Source organism: Cetorhinus maximus, chromosome 12 (genome assembly GCF_964194155.1).
Source record: "Cetorhinus maximus chromosome 12, sCetMax3.hap1.1, whole genome shotgun sequence".
Classification (NCBI taxonomy): Eukaryota; Metazoa; Chordata; class Chondrichthyes; order Lamniformes; family Cetorhinidae; genus Cetorhinus; species Cetorhinus maximus.
Genome location: NC_135890.1, coordinates 51,619,533 through 51,643,287, shown reverse-complemented (window position 1 = coordinate 51,643,287; position 23,755 = coordinate 51,619,533). Strand labels below are relative to the sequence as shown.

General features: G+C 39.1%; 1 protein-coding gene across 14 annotated transcripts in view; it reads right to left on the bottom strand.

The window, feature by feature from the left end:
• Positions 1-23,755, bottom strand: part of aebp2 (AE binding protein 2) — a 147,417-nt gene that overhangs the window by 47,600 nt on the left and 76,062 nt on the right. For 2 of the 14 annotated variants that reach the window (XR_013578144.1, XR_013578149.1), the window contains exons 8-10: positions 17,349-17,438; positions 11,850-11,879; positions 10,477-11,756 (exon numbers count right to left, since the gene is read on the bottom strand). Coding sequence is in view for 5 of the 14 variants with exons in the window: in XM_078553586.1 (XP_078409712.1) it covers positions 11,052-11,238; positions 11,850-11,879 (217 nt within the window). In the remaining 9 variants the exon portion in view is untranslated. Of the gene's footprint in view, positions 1-10,476; positions 11,880-12,870; positions 12,947-13,543; positions 13,812-17,348; positions 17,439-23,755 lie in introns of those variants that run through there. The other 12 variants (XM_078553586.1, XM_078553587.1, XR_013578145.1 and 9 more) reach the window with 11 other exon arrangements.

The window sequence follows — 23,755 nt, the reverse complement described above, 5'->3', positions numbered from 1 at the left end:
CAACAGTAAGTTGTTGTCTTAGATTTCACATTTTCCAGCACAATGGTTCTGCAAAACATTTCATATGCAGTCAACATAAACAACCTTAGATCTTTTAAAAAATAATGAAATATGGTTGAATTAAGGCACCTTACCAGGGATATTTTAATTCTTGAAACAGAATTATTTTTTTGATCTGCAGACATACTTTACCACAGGCTTAGGCTGCCACTGTGAAGCAACAGGGGGCAATTGCATCACACAAGCTTCAGCGGGCCACAATCCTATATCATATAGGATCCAACTCTTTGTCCTTTTTAACCATGGAGAGTCCAACTCGCTTTATCCTATATAACCATATAAGATGTAGATCTAATTGCCCTATTCTGGTTCTTGTCCTATATAAACATATAGGATGCAGTTTGTTATCCTATGCAATAATGTAGGACCCAGCTCCCATTGACTTTTGTAATCACACAGTCCCCAGCTCCCTATATCCTATATAAATCATATAGGACTCATTTTGCATGGTTTCATATAATCATAAAGGCATGACTCTCATTGTCCTTTATAAACATAAAGTACATGGCATTTATGGTCCGGCATAAACAGATAAGGCCAAGCTCCACTATCATATATAATCATGTCATATAATCATTTAAGGGTTTTAAAATTCAACTCTAGAACCTGTCATGGTCAAGAGGAAAGTGCTGTCTTTCTTCATTAGATTAGAATAGAGCAGAAAGCACTCAAAAATAGAATCATAGGCCATTCTGCCCATCATGTCTGCACCAGCTCTCCGAATGAGCATTATGACTTAGTGCCATCCTCCTGCCTTTTCCCCATGTCCTTGCACATTGTTTCTGTTCAAATATTCATCTAATGACCTCTTGAATGCCTCAATTGCACCTGCCTCCACCACACTTCCAGGCAGTGCATTCCAGACCCGAAAGTTTTTTCTCACATCACATTTGCTTCTTTTGAAAATTACTTTAAATCTGTGTCCTCTCATTCTCGATCCTTTTATGAGCAGGAACAGTTTCTCCCTATCTATGCTATCCAGCCCCCTCATGATTTTGAACATCTCTATCAAATCTCCTCTTAGCCTTCTCCTCTCCAAGGAGAACAGTCCCAACCTCTCCAATCTATCTTCATAACTGAAGTTTCTCATCCCTGGAAGCATTTTTGTACTTTTTCCGCATCGTCTCCAATGTGTTCACATCCTTCCTATTGTATGGCACCCAAAACTGTGCACAATACTCCACTTGAGGTCTAACTAGTGTCTTACATACGCTCCGCATAATCTCCCTGCTCTTGTACTCTACACTACTATTAATAAAGCCCAGGATACTGTATGCTTTAACTTCTTTCTCCGCCTGTCCTGCCATCTTAAATGATCTATGCACATATATGCTCAGGTCCCTCTGCTCCTGCCCCTATTTTATATTGTCTCTCCATGTTCTTCCTACCAAAATGCATCGCCTCATGCTTCTTTGCAATGAACTTCATTTGTAATGAACTTCATTTGTTACCTATCTGCCCACTCCACCATCTTGTCTATGTTCTTTTGAAGTTCCATACTGTCCTCCACACAGTTTAGAATCAAGTGTCATATCACCTGCAAACTTTGAAATTGTCCCCTGCACACCAAGATCTAGATCATTAACATACATATATGAGGAAATGCAAGGGTCCCAATATCAACCCCTGGGGAACTCCACTACAAACCTTTCTCCAGCCCAAAAAATATCCATTGACCATTACCCTTTGTTTCCTATTACTTAGTCAATTTTGTATCCATGTTGCTACTGTCCCTTTTAATCCATGAGCCATAACTTTTCTCACAAGTCTGTTGTGTGGCACTGTATCAAATGCCTTTTGAAAGTCCATGTACACCACATCAACAGCATTACCCTCATCAACCATCTCTGTTACTTCTTCAAATAACTCCAGCAAGTTAAACACGATTTCTCCTTTAGAAGTCCATGCTGGCTCTTCCTAATCAACACACATTTTACCATGTGACTATTAATTCTATCCCCAATAATTGTTTCAAGAAGCTTCCCCACCACTGAAGTTAAACTGACTGGTCTGTAATTGCTGGGCTTAGCCTTACAACATTTTTTGAACAAGAGCGTAATGTTTGCAATTCTCCAGTCCTCTGGCACCTGCCCTGAGTCTAGGGAAGACTGAATGATTATGGACAGTGTCCCTGCAATTTCCTCTCTTACTTCCTTCAATATCCTTGGATGCATCTCATCTGGTCCTGGTGCCTTGTCAACTTTAAGTACTGAAAGTTCATCCAACACTTCCTTCTTATCAATTTTGAACTCTTCTAGTGACAGAGTTTCCTCCTTTATCATTATGGCCTGGGTAGCATCTGCTTCCTTGGTGAAGATAGATGCAAGGTATTCATTTAACACCTCCGCCATGTCTCCTGCCTCCATGTGGAAATCCCCTTTGTGGTCCCTAATCAACCCTACTCCTCCTTTTACCATCCTCTTATTATTTGCATGTTGATAGAAGACTTTGGGGTTTCACCCTTTGTGTTGGCTGCCAGTCTTTCTTCATAACCCCTCTTTGCTTCTCTTATATGCTTTTTCAGCTCCACTTTGAAACTTCTGTATTCCACTTGGTACTCAATTGTATTTTCTACTTGACACATTTATCTTAATTTCTACTCCTTTTTCATTCAGGGAGCTCTGGATTTGTTTGTCCTGTCTTTCCCTTTTGAGGGAATATACCTTGACCATGCCCAAATCATTTCTTCTTCGAATGTAGCCCACTGTTCAGCTACAGTTTTTCCTACAACTTTTGGTTCCAGTCAATCTGGCCCAGCTCCATTCTTGCCCCACTGAAGTCGGCTCTCGCCCAGTTAATTATTCTTACTTACAAAAAAGAGATAGTTATTAAAAGATCCTTCTACTGAGAACTAAGCTACGCGTAAAAGCCAAACAAACATTAACTGATTGAAAGGGTGTTTCCTTAAAAGGCATTAAAGAAACAATTTTGAGGTAAATAAAAATCTGTTTTTGAAGTAATACATTTCAGTTGATCTTGAAGACAGGATTGACTTCTATTGATTATGAAATAAATCTGTTTATGAGGGAATCTTCTAAGTGGATGCATAAGATCCTTTTGCACCATTCAAAGAAAAGCAGAGGAGTTCTCCCCAGTGTCCTGTCCAACATTTATCCCTCAGCTGACTTTGCTAAAACAAATCTAGTCATTTATCTTATTGCTGATTGTGGGACCTTGCTTTTTAACCCCCTCACACAGAGATAAAAGAGCAAAGGACACTTTACAACAAGTGCTTTTAAGGGAACTGGCTAAGTATTTGACCACTCACCCAGGCAAAATAGGCTGAATGAATTCATGTGCTGAAATTTCTACAATTCTACCTTTTGGGGGGTGATGTAACTAGTGCTTTTCGTTTTGAAGAATTTTATTTTTTGAGATAGTGAAGCAAAATGCATGTGTATAGTTATATTTTCTGATTGGCTCAGATAAGTCTATCAATATGCTTCATTCTCTTTGGAAATGCCACCAACTTCTCACACCCTCTGGGTAGCATTGAGTGGTACCAGATACAAGTCATACAATTTATATTCAGAGCCCCACATAAAGATATGTTTTCCATTGAACAGCTGCTGCAAGAATGTCTTACCTTATGGCAATCGGTCAACAAACGTTTCATAATATATTTTGTCATTCACATTTTGCTTCGATTATGTATAAACTGACAAATGCCCAGAGCATTTCCCTGTAAAGCTTTTGGCTCAGCCTACCAGAATCATTCAATTAGTGTAGTTAAAATTAAATAAAGCTTTCATGTTGCCATGAAATCCATGTCACTGAATAATGGACAGCTTTATTTGCACCTGGATATAATAACTGCAACCAATTTATTTTCAAATCTACTCGAATTAAGTGTGAATTAACATTGGATTAACATTGCAAGATAAGGTCTAATTATTACCCCTCAAATAAACAAGAGATTGTCTCAAAGCTCCTCAATCCTTTGCCAAATAATTTGACATAGAGTCTCAGGCTTACTTTCCTCTCTTTCCCTAAAAATATTTTAAAATCCACATACGATATTATTTATTTGATTGAATCCTTCTCCCTGTGTGTAGTGTCACACATTAAATGAATATTATGTCAAATAAATCTGTCCATGGTAGACAAGGTGCAAACTGAGTGTCTCAAGTAAGAAATGCACTGATTCATTGAAATACACATCTGGACAAGGAAAGCAACTAATTCAAACACTCGAATAGGTCCCTATCACACTGCTCAATGTTTATCTCAAAATGATTTCATGCATGACTTTTATTTTTGTCGGCTGAATGTGAAGATATATCAACATTTAGAGCAGAATTCTGGACATGAAAATAAATTCATGTAAAAAAATTCAACTAAAATTAAGCTACAACTTGCATTTATATGGTGCCTTGAAAATCCCAAGGGGCTTCAGCAGAGGAATATCAAACAAAATTCACAATCACAGAATCTCTCAGTGCAGAAGAGGCCCTTTGGCCCATCGAGTCTGCACCGACACATGAGAAACACTTGACCTACGTACCTGATCCCATTTACCAGCACTTGGCACATAGCCTTGAATGTTATGACGTGCCAAGTGCTCATCCAGGTACTTTTTAAAGGATGTGAGGCAACCCACCATACAAGGAGATATTGGGGCACGTGGCCCAAAAGCTTTGTCAAAGAGGTAGGTTTTAAGGAAAAAAGCAAAAAAAACTGCGGATGCTGGAAATACAAAACAAAAATAAAAATACCTGGAAAAACTCAGGTTTTTCTCTGCAGAGAGGAACACAGTTAACATTTCGAGTCCGTATGACTTTTCAACAGAACTAGGTAAAAATAGAAAAGAGGTGAAATATAAGCTGGTTTAAGTGGGGGGGGGGGGGGGGGGGGGGGAGACAGATACAACTGGATAGACAGCCAGTGATAGGTGGAGATAGCCAAAAGATGTCATAGACAAAAGAACAAAGAGGTGTTGAAGGTGGTGATATTATCTAAGGAATGTGCTAATTAAGGGTAGAAAGCAGGACAAGCAAGGTACAGATAGCCCTAGTTGGGGTGGGGTGGGGTGAAGGGAAGGGATTGAAATAGGCTAAAAGGTAGAGATAAAACAATGGATGGAAATACATTTAAAAATAATGGAAATAGGTGGGAAAAGAAAAATCTATATAAATTATTGGGGGGAAAAAAGGGGGATTGGAAAGGGGATGGGGAAGGAGGAGAGAATTCATGTGGGCATGAGAGCAGGGTGGAGTGTTGAAATGGCAAGTGACAGGGAGGTCTGGGTCATGCTTGCGGACAGACCGAAGGTGTTCTGCAAAGCGGTCACCAAGTCTGTGTTTGGTCTCTCCAACGTAGAGGAAACAGCCTGTTCCTGCCCCACGGAACTCATTTCTTGCTATCTTGACTCCATTCTCTCTCCCCTTGTCCAGTCCCTTCCCACCTACATCCGTGATTCCTCTGACACCCTACATCATATCAACAGTATCAGAATTAGTGAACATGTAATTGCTGGATTGCCATAAAAACTCACCTGGTTCACTTGAGGAAGAAAATCTGCCATGCTTACCCGGTCTGGCCGACACGTCACTCCAGATCCACAACAGTGTGATTGACTTTTAATTGTCCATTGAAACAGCCTACCAAGCCATTCAGTTGCTTTCAATAAGAAAGCAGTTCACTGTCCAAAAGAATACTAATTACTGGCCATGTAGCAAAGCCTACATCCTGTGAATGGGTAAAAAGCACAGAAGGCGGCCATTTAGCCCATCACATTCTTGCTGGCTTTCTGAAATCTAATATAAAAAGGCCCGGTTGCCCTGCCTTTGTCCATATTTTCCTTTATTTTCAAATATTTATCCACCTGTCTTTCAAAAGCTAATTTAGATTCTGCTTTTATACTATTTCTGGTAGACAATTCCAGCTCCGAACAATCCTCTATAAAAGAAAATTTCCAAACCACTTCCGTCATTCTTCTCACTATCTAAAATTTATAACCTGAATTAGACTCACCAACCAATGGAAATAGATTTTTTTCCAATTTATCGAAGTGTCTCAATTTCAAACTCCTCTATCAAATTACCTTTTCACTTTGTTCTAATGAACAGGACCCAGATTCTTTAGCCACTCCTCATAATTAAAGCCTCTCCTCATCTTAATGAATCCAATTACATCCTCTCCATGGCCTTGACATCGGAAGTAAGATGTCCAAAAACTGACACACTATCCTAACTACAACTGGTTAATTTGTATAGGCAATAGCTTTACCTTGACTTTGGCACCACAGAGTATTATAGAAGCGAATTCATCAACGTCCATTTTAATCTCTAGAGTTAAGCCTTATATACTGGGGATTTCTAGTTCCTGTGGATAGCTTGTGTGCAAAAGAGGTACTTTACAAGAGTTGTAGTGCTGGATTTTACTCGCCCCCCCCTGGAGATGGGATGGAAGGCTAGAAAACGGGATGGTAAAACGGTGAAGGAGGGCTTTGAGAGGGAAGACCGATGTGTTCGTGCTACCACAGCATATTTCCAGAGGAGGTAACAACAGCAGCCAATTGATCAGCCTATTAATGACAGTTTTCCACCCCATCAACATGCCAGGATGAGCCCACGCCATGTGGGGAGACTGCCAGATAAACTGTGGCAGCGTCCCTGCATTTTCTTGGGCAGTGGGGATGGGGTGGCCTTCCTTAATAGCTGATCCATGTGCCCTGCCACCACCACCACCCCCTCGAAATCTATACACTTTAAGCTGTTAAATAGAAATTTCAAGCTTGGTTATTGGCTATAAAGGTGCCATTAATACAAACCAAGGCTCCAGTTAGTCATTTGGCTAGCGGGGCCTGGACCATAACTACTGCCCACCTATTTAAAGTCCTGGTTATATTCCTTTTGTCCAATCAGTCCATTCCTATTCTAGTGACAGCTTCATCACAGGCAGGGAAATCAGAAATAACTGGAAAGGTTTTGGAGCCTGAAGGAAACAATAAAAAAAAACTTGCATCTGAAGCAAATACATAAAATCCAATGTGGCAAATAAGGCAACAAAATATGTCGTATGATATAAATAATCATGAGGGGTTTGGACAGAGTGGATAGGGAGAAACTGATCCCACCGGTGGAACCAGAGGACACTGATTTAAGGCAAAAGCACCAAGACGACGAGGAAAAACTTTTTTTTAGTGGAGAGATTGATTAGGACCCGGGATGTACTGCCTGAGTGGTGGAGGCAGATTTAATCGTGGCTTTCAAAAGAGAATTAGGTAATTATCTGAGGAGAAAAAAATTGCAGGGCTACAGAGAAAAGGCAGGGGAATGAGATTAAGTGAGTTGCTCTTGCAGAGAGCTGGCAGAAAAGCAACAGGACAAATTGTCTCTTCCAGTGTTGTAATCATCTATGATTCACACTACCAATACAGAGGAATTAGCCCTGTTGTGTGACACCTTGCATGTAGGTAGGTAAATATAGGTCTCTAATTAACCAATATCTATTCTGACATTCATTCAATGAGATTTGCATTTACACCTTGCATCGTTTCATGTTCAAAAGTGCTGCAATGACTAATGCAACTCTTTTGCCAGCCACAGTCAAAGGCAATTCAAGACTATGAGTGAGAAGATATCACAACAAATTATATATTTGCGTCAGAATGAGATCAAGGCAACTGTTAAAGTGAAAAGAACTTGCATTTACATATTGCCTTTCAGGATGTCCCAAAACATTTTACAGCCAATTATGGACTTTTGAAGTGTAGTCATTGCTTTAATGTAGGAAATGTGGCTGCCAATTTACACATAGGAAGTATAGTATAAAGGTTTCATGTTAAATATGTAAATAGTCTACATCTGTGATGCAAGATCACATGACAACAGAACTCTCTCTCAGCATACTCCATGTAGATCCTCATGCTAAGCCTGTACCGTACATAATAGTGTTTAATAAAAGGTAGTTTACCAATAACCTTGCCTCCAGCAGAACCTGTAAATCCAAACCACGGACAACCCCATCTAAGGCCCACAACGATGATAACAGAGGAAGATCCCACAAACAGCAATGCAAATGATGAGAAAATTGGTCTTAATGATATTGTTTGAGATAAACATTGACCAGGATATGAGAGAACTCCTTTGATCTGCAAAATAGTACCGTGTAATCTTTTACATCCGAGGACAGATGTGGCTTTGGCTTAATGTCTCATCCATAAGGCAACTTCCTCAGTACTGCAGGTTTTGTACTTAAGCCTCTCCCAGCTGGATTCGAGTCCATGACTTGACTCAGTGGCAAAAGTGCATTCGACTGAGCCACAACCATGCTGCCCGGGCAGTGGGAGATCTCTGTACTGCTTTAAATCATACCATGGGATCTTTACTGGACACCCAACATCTTCAGATGTGTCATATGAATAAACATGTTTTTAAGCACTTACTGTAGAGTAAAATTATCTACATTTGTTCCTCTTGCTATGTTGCTGGCCACTGGGTCTACTTGTTACCCCTCGCTGAAACCAAGATGGATCATCACATCTTGAACTGCGTCTGCAATGGTTCAATACCACACCACGTGATGCATTTGCCCACTAATTCATCAGAGACATTAGTTCTTTTTAACGATCCTTCAGAGAGAGAGTGTTCATTTGATACTTTCAAAATTATTTCTAATTTCGCAAACTATTTTTAATACTTCCAAGATCAAAAATTGCCACTCAACACTATTAAAAAAATCTGTGCCCTTGTTAAATGTGAGCAGCACAGTCCTGATTTAAACAAGATTTCTGTAAGCTCCTTAATGTAAATTGGAACAACCTGTTTGTCCTTTTTTTTAGGCCCAATACTCCAGGTTTTCTCTGATTCAAGAACCATTCTGAATAAAGGTTACTGATCTGAAACATTAATTGTTTCCCTCCACAGATACTGCTTAGCCTGCTGAGTATTTCCAGCCTTTCCTGCTTTTATTTCTTTATGTCCTTTTGAACTGGATGTGGCATTCGGTGACTTGAACATCGTTCAGCAGGTCGGGGAGAGAGATTTTCCCAGCATCATTGCAAAATATCAATAATTTTCCCCATGTGACTTATTAATGTAGTATTCTTGTTCAACTTTTCACCTCCAACAAAACAAAAATAATTATAAATTAACATTTCCTAAACAATAATAAACAAGCAATACAGTAGCATCGTGGTTACGTAACTGGACTAACAATCCAGAAACACGAGTTCAAATCCCACAGTAGCTGGGGAATATAAACTCAACTAATTAAATAAAAAGCTAGTAATGGTGGTCATGAAACTGCTGAATTGCAATACCCATCTGGTTCATGAAAGTCCCTTAGGGAAGGAAATCAGCTGTTCTTGCCTTGTCTGGTACATGTGTGACTCCAGGCCCATCGCAATGTGGTCGACTTTGAAATAGCCTCTGTAATTGCCTAGCAAACCAATCAGCTGCATTCAAAATGATCCAGCACTTTCACAGGCAATTAGGGATGGGTAATAAATGCTGACCTTGCCAGTGACACCAAAATCCTGTGAATGAATTTTTTAAAAATTGGCTGCACTGCCAACTATTTTAATCAGATGAAAACTCCAATGGCCAAAAATATCCATGAATAAAATATTATGCCACAGGAATTAAATAATTTCCTTTGCACAGCTTGCTGGCATTGCTTTCACTTTACAGTCTAGCTCTATTGTTGAAGCAGACAGTCCCGGCTCCTGATAAACAAACAGCATTAGACTGGCCCAAACGGTTTTCACACTCTCCTCTTCCCTTAGCACCTCTTTAGCATTCATCTCCAAAAATCCCATAGTGAGATGAAGAATTTAGCATCTTGACCTAAATGAGCAAATTCAGAACAGGGGAATTTTTTAAGACTAAAAATGTTCAATTGGAATCTGGGATTTCTAGCCAACACCTTTAAAATTTTGCACAACTGCTCTGATTTTTAAACATATTTCTCGTCATAGTCAGAGCTTAATGCCCATTTCTCAAACATTTTTATCTGGTGTCATGGTAGCTCACAAATCCTGCATCTTCGTTAGAATTTGTTTTTATAGCCAGGTAGCCTTTTACTTCTGCAAAAGTGAAAGTCAGTCTGGCTTTGCTTCGAATGTTCCAAGGGCCCTTATTTTGTCATAACCATGATAAATCGATCATAAAGTTATAGCTGAGAAGTCACTGCTTCATTTAACGGTGAAGTTAGATAAACATGTGGAAGAAAAGAATTTTGCTGAAAGGGTTAGATGAAGGGGGAGCATTGAGTGGAGCATAAACATGGACCAGTTCCTATTCCTGTCCCGCAAATTCTATGTAATTTTATGTGAGGGCTTTGTTTAAAGTACTAGAATAACATGCATTGACTGCATAAATGAAGGTTAGGCAATACAAACAACTATACCATCATAATTTACATATATAGCACAACTGTCTCTAAACTAAAGATGACAGGAAATACAAAATATCTCAGTTTATACTTTATTATAAAAAAGTAGCCGAAAAGCAGTAGCAAGTTGATTTAGATGCAGAACGAAGCAGTGGATACAGATGAAGTGCTCAGATAAGGATACATTGCATGAAGGGTTTACAACTGTGCGAAACAAGGGTACTACAAGCTTTTTTAAAAAGCCCGCCTCTGTCCAGGAAATCTAATAAATTTAAAGACACAATCCAAGTCATGCTGTTTACATCCTGCACAATACATTAAGACATTAGCAGTAGTAATTGGCAGTTGCAGAAAACAAATGCCACTTTATATTTATTATTAGGAAAGGTGCTTTTTGAGGGGTTTTTGTTAACAGTTATTCTGGCAGCTCAAGAAAATTACATTATCCTTCAACATTTGTTCTAACCATAATATATACATTTCAAAATTTGCTTCCATGCTTCTAAAAGGTAAACCAAAATTGAAATCTACAGTACATTTTAAAGTATAAAAATATATTACAAATCTGCAGAAATATTTACAAGCAATTTACTATTATCTATATGCAACTCTTTATACCTTCTGAAACTAAGACTAGGATGTTACAGAATAATCTAGAATTTTCCCCATCTTCGTACAAGTAAAAATACAGGCTCTCTTTCACGTGATATACACGCGAGCATGAAGATTATCAACAATGCGATCACTTGGTTAATCTCGTCTCTAAGGTCTTCTATGCAGCAAGCTTTGGTGCATCGAAATAAAACTTTCCAGCTTTTATTCCCCCAAAAGATCAACATCCTACAGTGGCAGCAGAAATTAATTAATTTCAACATTTTGGATCAGTTTTATATTAAACACTGAAGTCATATTTAAAGTTCACAAAACTTAATTCGTGAATTTTTACTGTAAAGATATTTGGAAAGAAAAGATACAGATTAAAAAAAAACCATTACAATGTATCTAGTTAAACTGAGGTTGTTATGCCATATGTAGCAACCAGGAGAAAATAATAAAAAATGTCTGCACTCCAATCAGGAGTTAGACAGTTTAGATTTTTTTTTGTTTCTTTTTTTAAAACATTTGTGAAATTTGAAATCTTGATTTAGATTAGGAAGGGGCACAGCCTGAAGCAGCAAGCAAACAAGTCCCAAGGAGGAAGTTTCTCATTGCACTTTCCCCCATGTTAGATGCCGAACATTCCCTGTAGAGCTTTTCCCATTGTACCGTCTCATCTCGAAGAGGTGGAGTGCGAATCCAACTGAAGCTTCAGATCCATTCTCCCAAAGTCTGCTTTTAGTACAAATAATCAGCTAGGACTGGGAGAAAAAAAGTGATTCTAATGTGCAATATTCTATTCCAGTCATGGTGGCTAAATTTGACACCATTCTGGTTCCCGGATTGGACCTTACCTCCTTTTCAGCCTTTTCTGTGGCATTGTCCTGTAGGGGAAAGAAATTTAAAAGTTATTTAAAAAGCAAAAATTTGCTTCTAAAGTGAGTTGCAACATGGTCAGAAAATATTTAAATAAAACTCATGAACAGAAGCTAAATTACTAATTATGATATATAACCCTTGCTTGGAGCATGATTTTGCAACCACTCAAAGTTTCGCATGTCCCATGCCAAATATTTTCTATTTCCAATACAATTTTGCTGAGGTAAACTTGTTTCTTTATGCAGGGAATGCTGTGCCACAGGAAGTAGGTGAGGGAGAGATCACTTTTTAAAGGGAAGAAAAAACATTTGAAGAATTGGAAGTTATCAGAAGAGAGCAGGTCAGTGGATTTAGTTTGGATTGCTCTAAGTCAGTACAGACATGGATATGCTAAATGCTCACCTGTAAACTTCTTTTCTTCAATTTAAAAAAAGCAACTTATCTATAGGCAGGATTTTTAATCAGAATGTACAGTCCATAAACCTTTGGAACAGGAAAATAAAATCTGCAAAATAACTTGAGGGAAATAAATAAATCCAGGCAGACTTTTGCTGCTTACCACTTTTTTCCCCATAACATACATCAAAAATTATGTTAAACAAATTGCATGGCTTCCTCCTCCTTCCCTATATATACACGTGCAAGCACACCTACTGATTTAAAGGGTGACAACTATTCCCAGTGCAGTTGCCAAGAGAATCCTTCTCTTTTCACAGGGGACCATTCAAATTCACTGAAAACGGGAGAAAGAAAAATTGACAACAAGAGCATATCTAACTTACAAAGGAATTACTTCTGCACTCAGCGTCACCCCAAATACTTCCAATTGCATATGGAAAGTAATGAAGAAATTTAAATTTTCCAAAAATCATACATTAAAAAGAATGGCAAGTCTTAGTTGAAGTGCCACTTTCATTTGGTCTTTCCAATCAAGTCCTCCAGTTATTGGTTTGCTGTAGGAAAGACAAGTTCAGCTTTTAACTACCAAGTGCCTACCTCTCTCATTTTGTTTCTGTCCTAGTTGGTTACTCCTTTGGGAGATTGTTGGGGATCACTTTTCTTTAAACTGGAACTGCAGGATAAGAGTACTTCAATGACTATGGAAAAATTGCCCATTTGGACACAAACTCCACTGCTCAAGGTCGCTGTGACATTGATATTCCCTAGTGCACTGAAAATTTTCAGTAAATGGTCACAACAGAACATTCTCAGGCGTACTATTCAGGTTGCAGCTCGTTAGCAAGGACAGGAGGAGAATCGGCTCATTGGCGGGTGTTTTCCCATCCTTAAGGTAGTACTTAGCACAGAGACAGTCTCAAAACAATGAAATTTAGAGAAAGTGTGCATTCTGATTTTGAACAGGGGCTTGATTTATAGCATGAGGGCATGATAATTAGAGCAAGGCTCCTTGGGTACCATTTTTTTGGCCCCTTAGCTACGATGCTAAAGTTGTTGTTAAAAAATGCATTTTGAAGCAACACCCAGATGAAGTCTTCAGTTCATCATTCAGACCTGGGTACTAAGCCATATGAGTTACAGCCTGAAGAGGGGAGCACTGGTTGCAGGAGAGGTATTTGAGACTATTCGTTCAGCCATGTCTAAGTACTCAAGCGAGTGATCATCAAAGAACAAATTAAAATGAATATATTGCATAGGCACAGGACAGTACCTGTACTACAATTAGTTGACACTGAATTGGGATCCAGTATTTCTCTAACCGATTCCAAGGAGCGCTTGCAATAGATTCTGGACTTCCTAACACGGACTCATGGCTGGCCCCATTGATTTATGAGGTCAGAAACAGGAAGCACGATGATCCATTTTCTGCTGCAGAAGGGACTCCAGAAATGTTCAAATTGCATTTTGTGGTCCATCGAATTGTCAAATTTGTATCAGTTTGCTCATTCAGACTCAACAGTCTTGAATTAATAGCGCACCTAAAACAGAACAGAAACGGCAAACTGTGTCGTGTTGGACTCTTTTGACCAAAACTAATCAGAGGAATGGCAATTTGCTGAGATATAAAAACAACTCTGAATTGCTTTCATTTGGCCAATTTTAGGTAGAAGGGGCATTAATTGTCAGGTATGGGCTTACTGTTTACCGCTAACCCTGATCAATCAAATTCAAACTGGCCTCAAGTTGGAAATAGGTACCTTGAGGATGACAGCTAAGAGAGTGCTCCCTGGGAAGTTACTACCTTTAAATGTTCCTTTAGGGTGATTGAGTTCAGCATTGATAAGGCGACTGCTTGATATCCAATTCTTTTATAAATATGAAGTATTGGGAGCAAAAGCCCCATATTCCCCTATCTGCATGGTACTTCTATCCCAGAAACATTGATCTACACACCTTCCAGTTGCACAGAGAGCATGTTATTAACTGAGAGAAACATAAAAACTGGAATAGGCCATTCACCCCTCCCCCCTACCCCAACCCCCCAAAAAGCAGAGCCGCTCCACCATTCAATCAGATCATGGCTGACCTGTATTTTAACTCTATCCAAGTGCCTTACTTGGCTCCATATGTACCTTTTTATATTCTTTTCCAGCAAAAAATTTATTGATCTCAGATCTGAAATGATTAATTAAGCTAGCATCCACTGCTTTTTGCATAAGTACGCTCCATACTTCTACCAACCTTTATCTCAAGTGTTTCCTAACTTGTCAACTGAATGGCCTGGCTCTGATTTTAAGGTTATGTCCTTGTCCTAGATTCCCCCACCAGTGGGGGAAAAAAACTCTCTTCATCCATCCCCATCAAATCCTTTCAAAATCTTAAAACCTAATCAAATCAGAGAAGCTTACAGCACAGGAGGCCGGTTATACCTGTGCAGATTATTCGAAAGAGCAGCCATGCTTAGTCCCACATCAGGCTTTTTGTCTGCAACCCTATTACTTGTTCATCCGCAAGTACTTCGTGGAATCAGCTTCCACTACCTTTTCAGGTAGAAATTCCAGATCCCAACGACTCAGTGACAAAAAATTTCAACGCCTCTCCAGATCTTTTGCCAATGATTTTGAACCTATGACCCACTCGCCAGATGGAATTTTTTTTCCTCTTATGTACACTATCAGAACCTATCATCTTGAAAATCTTTATTATGTCCTTCTTTACCTTCTTGGTACCAAGGACAGTCCTAACTTTTCCAACTTCTCTTCATAACTGAGGACCCTCATCTCTGGTAACATTCTGGTAAACCTATGTACTCTTTTTGCGTCTTTCTTCAAGTGTAATGTCCAGAATTGTCCACAACACTCAAGCTGAGGCCTAACCAGAGATTTATAAAATTCTACCAAGATCCCTTGGCTTTTCTATTCTATTCTCCCTTTATAAATCCAAGTAACCCACATAATTTTTTAAAATCACATTATCAACTTGTTCTTCCACCTTCACAAATTTGTGCATACGGACACCAAACTCTCTGCTCATCGACATTTTTCAAAATCGTATTAATAGTATCTTTCCATATTAGTTACAATTCTCCACATTGAACTCCATCAGCCAAACGTCTGTCTATTTCACCATCTTGCATTAACCTAAAGCCTATAACTATCCTCATCATTATTGACAACTTTGCCAAGCTTTACATAATCTACACAATGCTGCTCCCTACATCCAAGTCTAGGTTGTTTATAAAAAAAAAAGGACCTGAAACTGACTCTTGGGCAACATCACTGCAAGCCACCTCCCAGTCTGAAAAACATCATGCCACCACTGCACTTTGCAGCCTATTACTGAGTCAATTTTATATTTACGCCCCACTTTTGCCTTAATTTATGGGCTTTTGCCTTAATAAGCCTCTTGTGTGACACTTTTACCGAATGCCTTTCCCTTAATTAGCCCTTAATTTTCTATATTTCGGTGAATGCTACAAAACTAGTTTAAGTAATTTCTCCTCATAATCTAACCCTTGGAAACAATCTGGTGAATTTGTGCTGGGCTCCTTTAAACTACCAACATATCGATTCCAAGATGTGGTTCCTAGAACTGTGCATATTACTCCCCTCTTTATTCCAGTCTTCTATAACTAGAAGGCTAGAATATAAATAACGGCCAGATTTCCACTGCCCTTTTGAAAATTACTTGTACCCAAGTACTACATTTTAATGCGTAATTGGACCTCTAAAGAGGAGCTGGATGCAGGATAGTGAAGTTGAGAATTGCAAAACCAAGGCCATACTACTTGAAGCTGGCAAAGATAGGAGAAGAGAGCCAGCAACACCAAGATTGTAGCATGTCTAACAGCTCTTTCTGGTGTTTCTAAAAAGTTAGGGCTCTTACTGACATGAGGAGGAAAGGATGTAGTGCAGAACCAGCCCTTGTATACACAAAGTGAAGATGATAGATGACATGATAAAGATAATGCTTTTCCTCACATAATGAAACAATAATATTGGTCTTTTATTAACTAAACAAAAGAATGCAACTAACAACTATAAAACCAAATTGTAGGATCTTCACTGACAGGTTAACTGTTTTTAAGGCTCAACAATTTTTAAAACTGGGCCCTTGCATTTATTTCTACTCTTTCAACATTCTCTTCTTTCCATCACCAGGAGCTATGTATTGCTTGCACATAATATTGAGTAGTACATTTTAAACACTTACTGCCCACTTATCAGATGGGTTACTTTACAAATTACATAACCATGTGTTTTGGTTTTGAGAAACTAAAAAGGCAAAATCTGTGCACTTTATAAATACAACCCAAACTTTACCATTGATGATGCTTGGACCAACAACTCTTCAGAATCTCGATTTAAAATACATTTTTAAAATCACATTTAATGTTCTTGAAACATTGGAGAAAGGAGTTTTGGTAGAAGTGTTTGAAATCGTGAAGGGTTTAGACAGGGTAAGCAGTTTCTCATGCCTGAAGGGTTGATAACCAGAGGGCTCAGATTTAAAGTGATTGGCAAAAGAACAAAAGGTGACGTGAGGAAAAACTTATATCACACAATGAGCGGCTAGGATTTGGAATGCATTACTTGATTGGGTGATGGATACAGATTCAATAGTACCTTTCAAAACTGAATCGGATAAACAGTTGGAGGAGGGAAAATTGCAGGGATATGGAGAAAGATGAGGGAGTGAGACTAATTGGATTGCTCTTCAGAAGAGCTGTTGCAGGCTCAGTGGGCCGAATGGCCTCCTCCTGTGCTGTATGATTCTTTGATTTATTTCCTTATATTTACAAGCTATTTGGAGTCCAGTAATTGACATGAATTTATGGGTTCCCTTGGTTTACTGGCGAGAGATCAATAAGTGGAAGATGCAAACAAATAAAAGATTGACTAGGCTAGAATGAAGCTGTTTTCACTGGCACATGGGGTGAATTGCATTGAGTAAATCACTTCTCTTTAAAAGGATCATGAACAAAATCCCTATTTGTGTAAAAATGTGACCTGCCTTTAAAGTACATTTGCAACAATACTACTAGAATGCAGATTGAGTTTTATTTTTAGCCCTACCTGTGCTGATTCTTCTAGACTTAAGTGAAGTTTAGTTGTCATGTGTCAACCATGGAGCCATGTTCATAATGTTGTAAGCAGCCAGTCGGCCTGTCAGTACAAGTAAAAACAGCTCAAAGCTGAATTATTCAGAAGTACATTACACTGCTTCAGCACAAAATTGTACTATTTGAGTGCAGTTAAGACTTTATTCCTATTTTTACCATGTGAAAAAAACTGGCTCTTAAACTGAAGGATGGTAATATGTGTAGTACTGTATAAATAAGTTTGAAGAACACAACTCTCTATTGAATACAAATCTATAACCAACTATCACATTTTAAAGATTTTAAGCATCAGATTTACTCAACAAGAACATGCTGGTATGACACTTCAAGAAAACACAAAAGTATTTTCTATTAAGCACAGAAATGCAGCATTTTAAGTGCAACAACTCCTGATTTCTGCTGCCAAAAATGGGAATTTAAGCTCAGAAACCAAGATTTGGAATACAACAAATCTCCTGGTACATCACAGGGTTCGACCATGAAATGGTTAACGCCCTCCTAAAGGTCTAGAGAGATTTGCCCAGTTCATTATGCGACCTTCCTTGAATACAATAACAGGTTAAGACAGAATGGACGAGATAGGGCTGTCATCCATCAGGGTTCGGTTTTGCAGCATTCTCTATATCGGACTGATTGTGTCAAGGATTCAAGCATATCAGTCTTTACATGTAACTATGAGAATGCCAACCTTTGGAGACAATGTTCAGCACCATTCGCAAATCCGCAGATATTGAAGCAGCCCGTGTCCAAATGAAGCAAGGCATGAACAATATCTAGGTTTGGGCTGGCAAGTGGCAAGTAACAAGTAACATCTGCACCACACAAGTACCAGACAATCATGATTTCCAATAAGAGAGAACCTAATCATCTCCCCTTGACATTCAATGGCATTACCATCGCTGAATCTCCCCGCTATCAATATCCTGAGAGTTACCACTGACCAGAAACTGAATCAGCCGTATAAATACTGTGGCTATAAGAGCAGGTCAGAGGCTGGGAATTCTGAGGAGAGTAACTCACCTCCTGACTCGCCAAAGCCTGTCCACCATCTAAACGGCATGAGTGAGGAGTGTGATGGAATACTCCCCACTTGCCTGGATGAGTGCAGCTCCAACGACACTCAAGAAGCTCGACACCATCCAGGACAAAGCAGCTCACTTGATTGACACATCTACCACCTTCAACATTCACTCCCTCCACCATCAATGCACAGTGGCAGCAGTGTGCGCCATCGACAAGATGCACTGCAACAAGTCACCAAGGCTCCTTCAACAGCACCTTTCAAACCCATGGCCTCTACCACCTAGAAGGACAAGGGCAGCAGATGCATGGCAAAAGCACCACCACCTGCAAGTTCCCTCCTAAGTCACACACTACCCTGACTTGGAACTACGTCACCGTTCCTTCACTGTCACTGGGTCAAAATCCTAGAACTCCCTCTCTAAGTTCCTACACGACATGGACTGCAGTGGTTCAAGAAGGCAGCTCATCGCCACCTTCTTAAGGGCAATTAGGGATGGGCAATAAATGCTGGCCTAGCCAGTGACACCGCATATCCCATGAACCAATAAAAAAAAGATTTTAAGCAAAGAACCAGAACAAACCAGGTGAATAAAGGATTTTGTAATTAAATATTAGGAACAGTAAAATATATTACAGCAAATAGAGATAAAATGTAAAGAGAGAATGGGAAATACAGAAGGAATAGAAAAGGGAGTGCATTAAGTGTTTACAGTTTAATCTGAGATGATTATTTTTGTAGTTCAGTGAGATTGGACAAATTGCAGTCTTCAAAATTGCTTAACTTACGACAGGTTCAGCATTACTGAATGGGTTAACAGAAATCCTGTCTATATTGGAAAACAAGCACTTCCCCAGGTTGGTTGGCAGTCTGGTCAATGAATTTTATTTTAAATGTGAGCACATTCCTCCTCAGTTGCATTTAGTATCAAGATCAAGTGCAGTCTTCAGGGGTTTAGAGGTCAGGAGATACTTGGGCCATGTTGCGCAATGAAATGAGTTTAAAAAGGTAGATAGGTATATAATATACATACATATCAAGTCACCATTTTTAAGTCATACACAGTCATTTTTATAAATACTTCTACATTATAGCTAGCTAGCAGGACGCATTGCAATTTGGGGAGCCAAATCTGTTGGAGTCTAGAATTTATTTATTTTTTGTTCATTTATGGGATGTGGGCATCGCTAGCTAAGCCAGCATTTATTGCCCATCCCTAATTGCCCTTGAGAAGGTGGTGGTGAGCTGCCTTCTTGAACCATTACAGTCCCTGTGGTGTAGGTACACCCATAGTCTACTACAAATGGAGGAGCTAGGAGTTGCAAAAAAAAATATGAACTGCAGCACTATTACTACTGCTTACATTAGTAAGCTTGTACTTGCACTGTAACCAAAGAACTTATAATAGAAAAATCCGGCACAAAGATGCAGCAAGGATCATGCTGCCAAGAAGGTTTTGTAGAAAATCTGAACGTTATGCATAACCTGATGAGATTTTCTTCCCTCCCCACAAGATGTATAGATGATCGGATTTTTATACAGGAAAATTTTGTCTGGACACCTTAAAAAAGGTGTGTTGTCCAAACAGTTAAAAAAAATCAGAATTAGTGACAAACCAATTTCTTACAAAAAAACCTATCACCTGTTTTATGGAAACACTAATTACGGCTGCTTTTGTTCCTATTCAGCTTCACCTGAAATATCATCAGTGTCACTTCCAGTCCTCGCATAAAGTCCATTAAGAATGGATATTGCTCCATTCCACATTTTTTGTAGTCACATGTAACATCTGATGAAGAACTTCACACAATTTTCAAAGCGCAAAAATGTTTTGCTGCAAGGGTAATTCAGTAAATAGAAAAATTGCGACACCTCCACAGCATTGTCTACAACGCTGTACAGTTTGGGTGAGTTTTTAGAATATTTACAAATTTATTTACAATATCAACATTTTGTTTTCTAATGGTTGTGTAGGCACCAATATTTAAACTTACATTTTCCTCTTTTTTATTCTTGGTCAACATTTAGTGCCCATCCCTATTGCCCTTGAGATCGATGTGGTGAGCTGCCTTTGTGAATATAACTGAATTACTTAACAGTGTATCTCAGAGGGAAGTTATAAGTCATCCTCATTATTATGGGTATTATGGCGGCCAGGCTGGGTAAGAACAGCAGATTTACTTTCCTAAAGGACTTCAGTGAACCAGCTGAGTATTTAAACAACAATCCAGTAGTTTCATGGTCACCAATACTGATATCAACTTTTTATTCCAGATTCATTTTATTGAATTTAAATTCCCAGGCTACTGTGGCAGGATTTGTTCTCAGGTCTCTGGGTTGTTAGTCCAGTAACAACCACTCTGCTACAGTCCCCCAAAATAAAATTCTATGATTACAGATAGCAGGCACAGAGCCCTCATCTCATTAGTTGGTAGTTTAGTTTACCAAAAGCCTCAAACCAAATAAGGAGTGGAACTGTGGCATTCAAAAGTCACTAATACTGATCTAGCAGAACATATATTTTTTTCCTGAATTACGAAACTAAATTGAATATTGTCAAAATTAGACTACTTTGGGCCAGGACCCAAGCAGGGAAAGTGTACAAATGATTGCTTTCTTTGCCATGTTTATGGGCTTGGTACAGGGTCTGGTTTCTCAGGGTACCACTTGATCAAAAACACGTTAGTGTCAATGATCTCTCAGTCCAATCTCCAACTCTGCCAACAGGAATACTTTCAGAGTTCTGCACCAGTCTGCATTTCATTCTTCCTACTTCCTTTCCTTATTTTTTGGCACACAAGTGCCGTTTCTCTTTAGACTGCACAAGACCGATGAACAGATTAAATGGTCATAACCACTCCAGCCACAACCTCTACACGTCACCAATGCTGACAGTTCCCAGCTCACTGATACTCTTCAATTCAAGTTTTGCCATATAGTCTCACCATCTCCCATTCTGCTTTCATGCTCCTTCCAAAGCAGTATTCACCCTAAAAATCAGCCATAAAGCAAACATATCGACATCACAAAACATACCAGTTTAATTCTTATTACTCTGGTGCTAACTGCTCTTCTCTCCCACTGAAATCCAACAACTTCCTTGCACAATACTTCCAAATGCATCCATCCACAAACCAGCCTTCAGTACCCTACCAAAATGTTGCTTGGCTACCAGTCTCAAACATGTTCCACATCTCACTAAGTATCTTTACACCAAAGTGCTAAGCCACTACAAAACCACTCAAGATTTATTCTAACATGCCCTTCTGCAACCTGCACAACTTTCTAGGAACATGCTCATATACCATAAATATATAGTATAAATAGCAACCCCTTTCAGCCTTCCTTATATTATGCCCATGAAAATGACAGCACATGAGCCAAGCGCTTCTTCGTTTGGAACCTATTAAAACGTTCCCAGAATCAAGGAATGATTTGCACTAGAACTGCACATGTATATTTCAAGTCAAACTTCGCAGCCAGTGAACACGACACAGAAACCTCAAGATCAGCCTTCCCACTTGGTACCTCCCAATGCAGTGCACTTGAGCTGCATTCTTTGTGACACCACGTGCCAGTGCCACAAAATACTGTCACAAAAACAAACTCTTAAATGTCCCGGGAAACACTGCCTTCTCTCAGCCCCAGTTGTATTTCACTCAATTTACATTACTTGGAGCTTTCACTCAATGATTTATGAGAATATCGTAAGAAAAAAAAGTTGGGTTCTCCAAAGGTCACATTCAAAAAGTCACTATGAAAGATGATTTTCTGGGACCAGAGCATGCAGAAAGCAAGCTTTTACCCATAATCCGTCAAATGCAGAGTTCACGATCTCAGCAGCATCCCTGTGGGAAGACACTTACTTGACTTGTAGTGATAAATGGAAAGGAAATCTCATTTGCAATAATTGAGTGTTTCACTCTCCATATTAAATGTTACTAATGGGACTCCAACCATTTGAAAACAGCTTTTAAAAAAGTGACCATTTACATGGGCAAGGAGTCTCTTGCTGCGATGAGAGGCTGAAGTCTGCCAATACTGCAAGTTCTTATGTGCGCGTCTTTCCTCTGAGTTTTCATCCCAGCTGTACTTAGTTGCTTCCAATACTCCTCTTTCAACTGTACACAGTAGGTAGAACCATACAGAGTGTGCAGTAGTAATGGCCTGATACACTGGAATCTGGGTATAAATCTGCACACAAGTAATTGGGATAAAAGTTTCTTCTCTGACGGCTTTTGGTTTGTCCTAACTGATGGCCTTGAGCAGCCTTAAGCTTGTTTACAGGAGGAAGAAAGCTACTTTGAAATGTCAAGATTAAGAAGCAACGATGGAAACCTGAGAAATGAAAATGTCAAATTGTTTTAGACACTTCTTGAAGTTGGAACCGAAATAACCCATAAGCACAATGCAAGGTTGAGGGGAATACAGCCATGTGGTAGCTGGCTGGTGGCATTTTGTACCAACAAATACACTGAACAAAGAACATTACTTTCCTACATTATCAACTCAGCAATGTGCATGAAGGTGGTTTGAAAAAACTGAAATGAAAATACAAAAAATAATACATCAAGATCAAAAGACTAAAGTCGCATCATTAAATATGAGGTATCTCAAAAATTCTCACTCCTAGTCCAGGTGCAAATCAACAAATGTCCTGATCACCACTCCCCCACCAAAACAAAGTTCTGTAAGACTAATTTCATATTGTAGGGTTTCCAGCATAGAACTGTAATGATGTGAGATCAAGCAGTTACTTTATCTCAGCTTTATAAACAAAATCCATAAACATTTCTAGCTAACCAATCAGTATAACAAGCTACTGTAGAAGAAATATGTATTGCACAATTCCTTCAACTATCCAATAAATTTTAAGGCTTTCCCTCATGCACATTTAAAAGGAGGTAAGCCTGTCATGGAATACTTCAACCTAAATAGCTGTCATTTTTTCAAATGAACCAAAATGAAAATAGACTAGAATCAGGTCAACAAACAATTTCAGCCAGCAGCAAGATTTTTATTTTAAAATAGCATGAAATGTAGGTTATATAAACTAACCAGCAGTGGACTTGCTAATTTGGAAATGACAACTATAGCTGAGGGTTTGAGTTACACTGGGATGAGGCCGGGGCAGACACAATGACACTGGGAACATGAAAATGCTGCAGAGGAAATGGATGCACTTTTTCAAGGTGGGAGGAGGGCTATGATAGCTCTTTTGGAGGACAAGAGCAGTGTCTGGGGGAGCTGACAGACTGGGGAAGTGTCAGTGAGCACTGCGCTTAGGAAATGTTAAACAGCTGATCGAGATGTGGAAGAGGTGATTGAGGTGGCTGAAT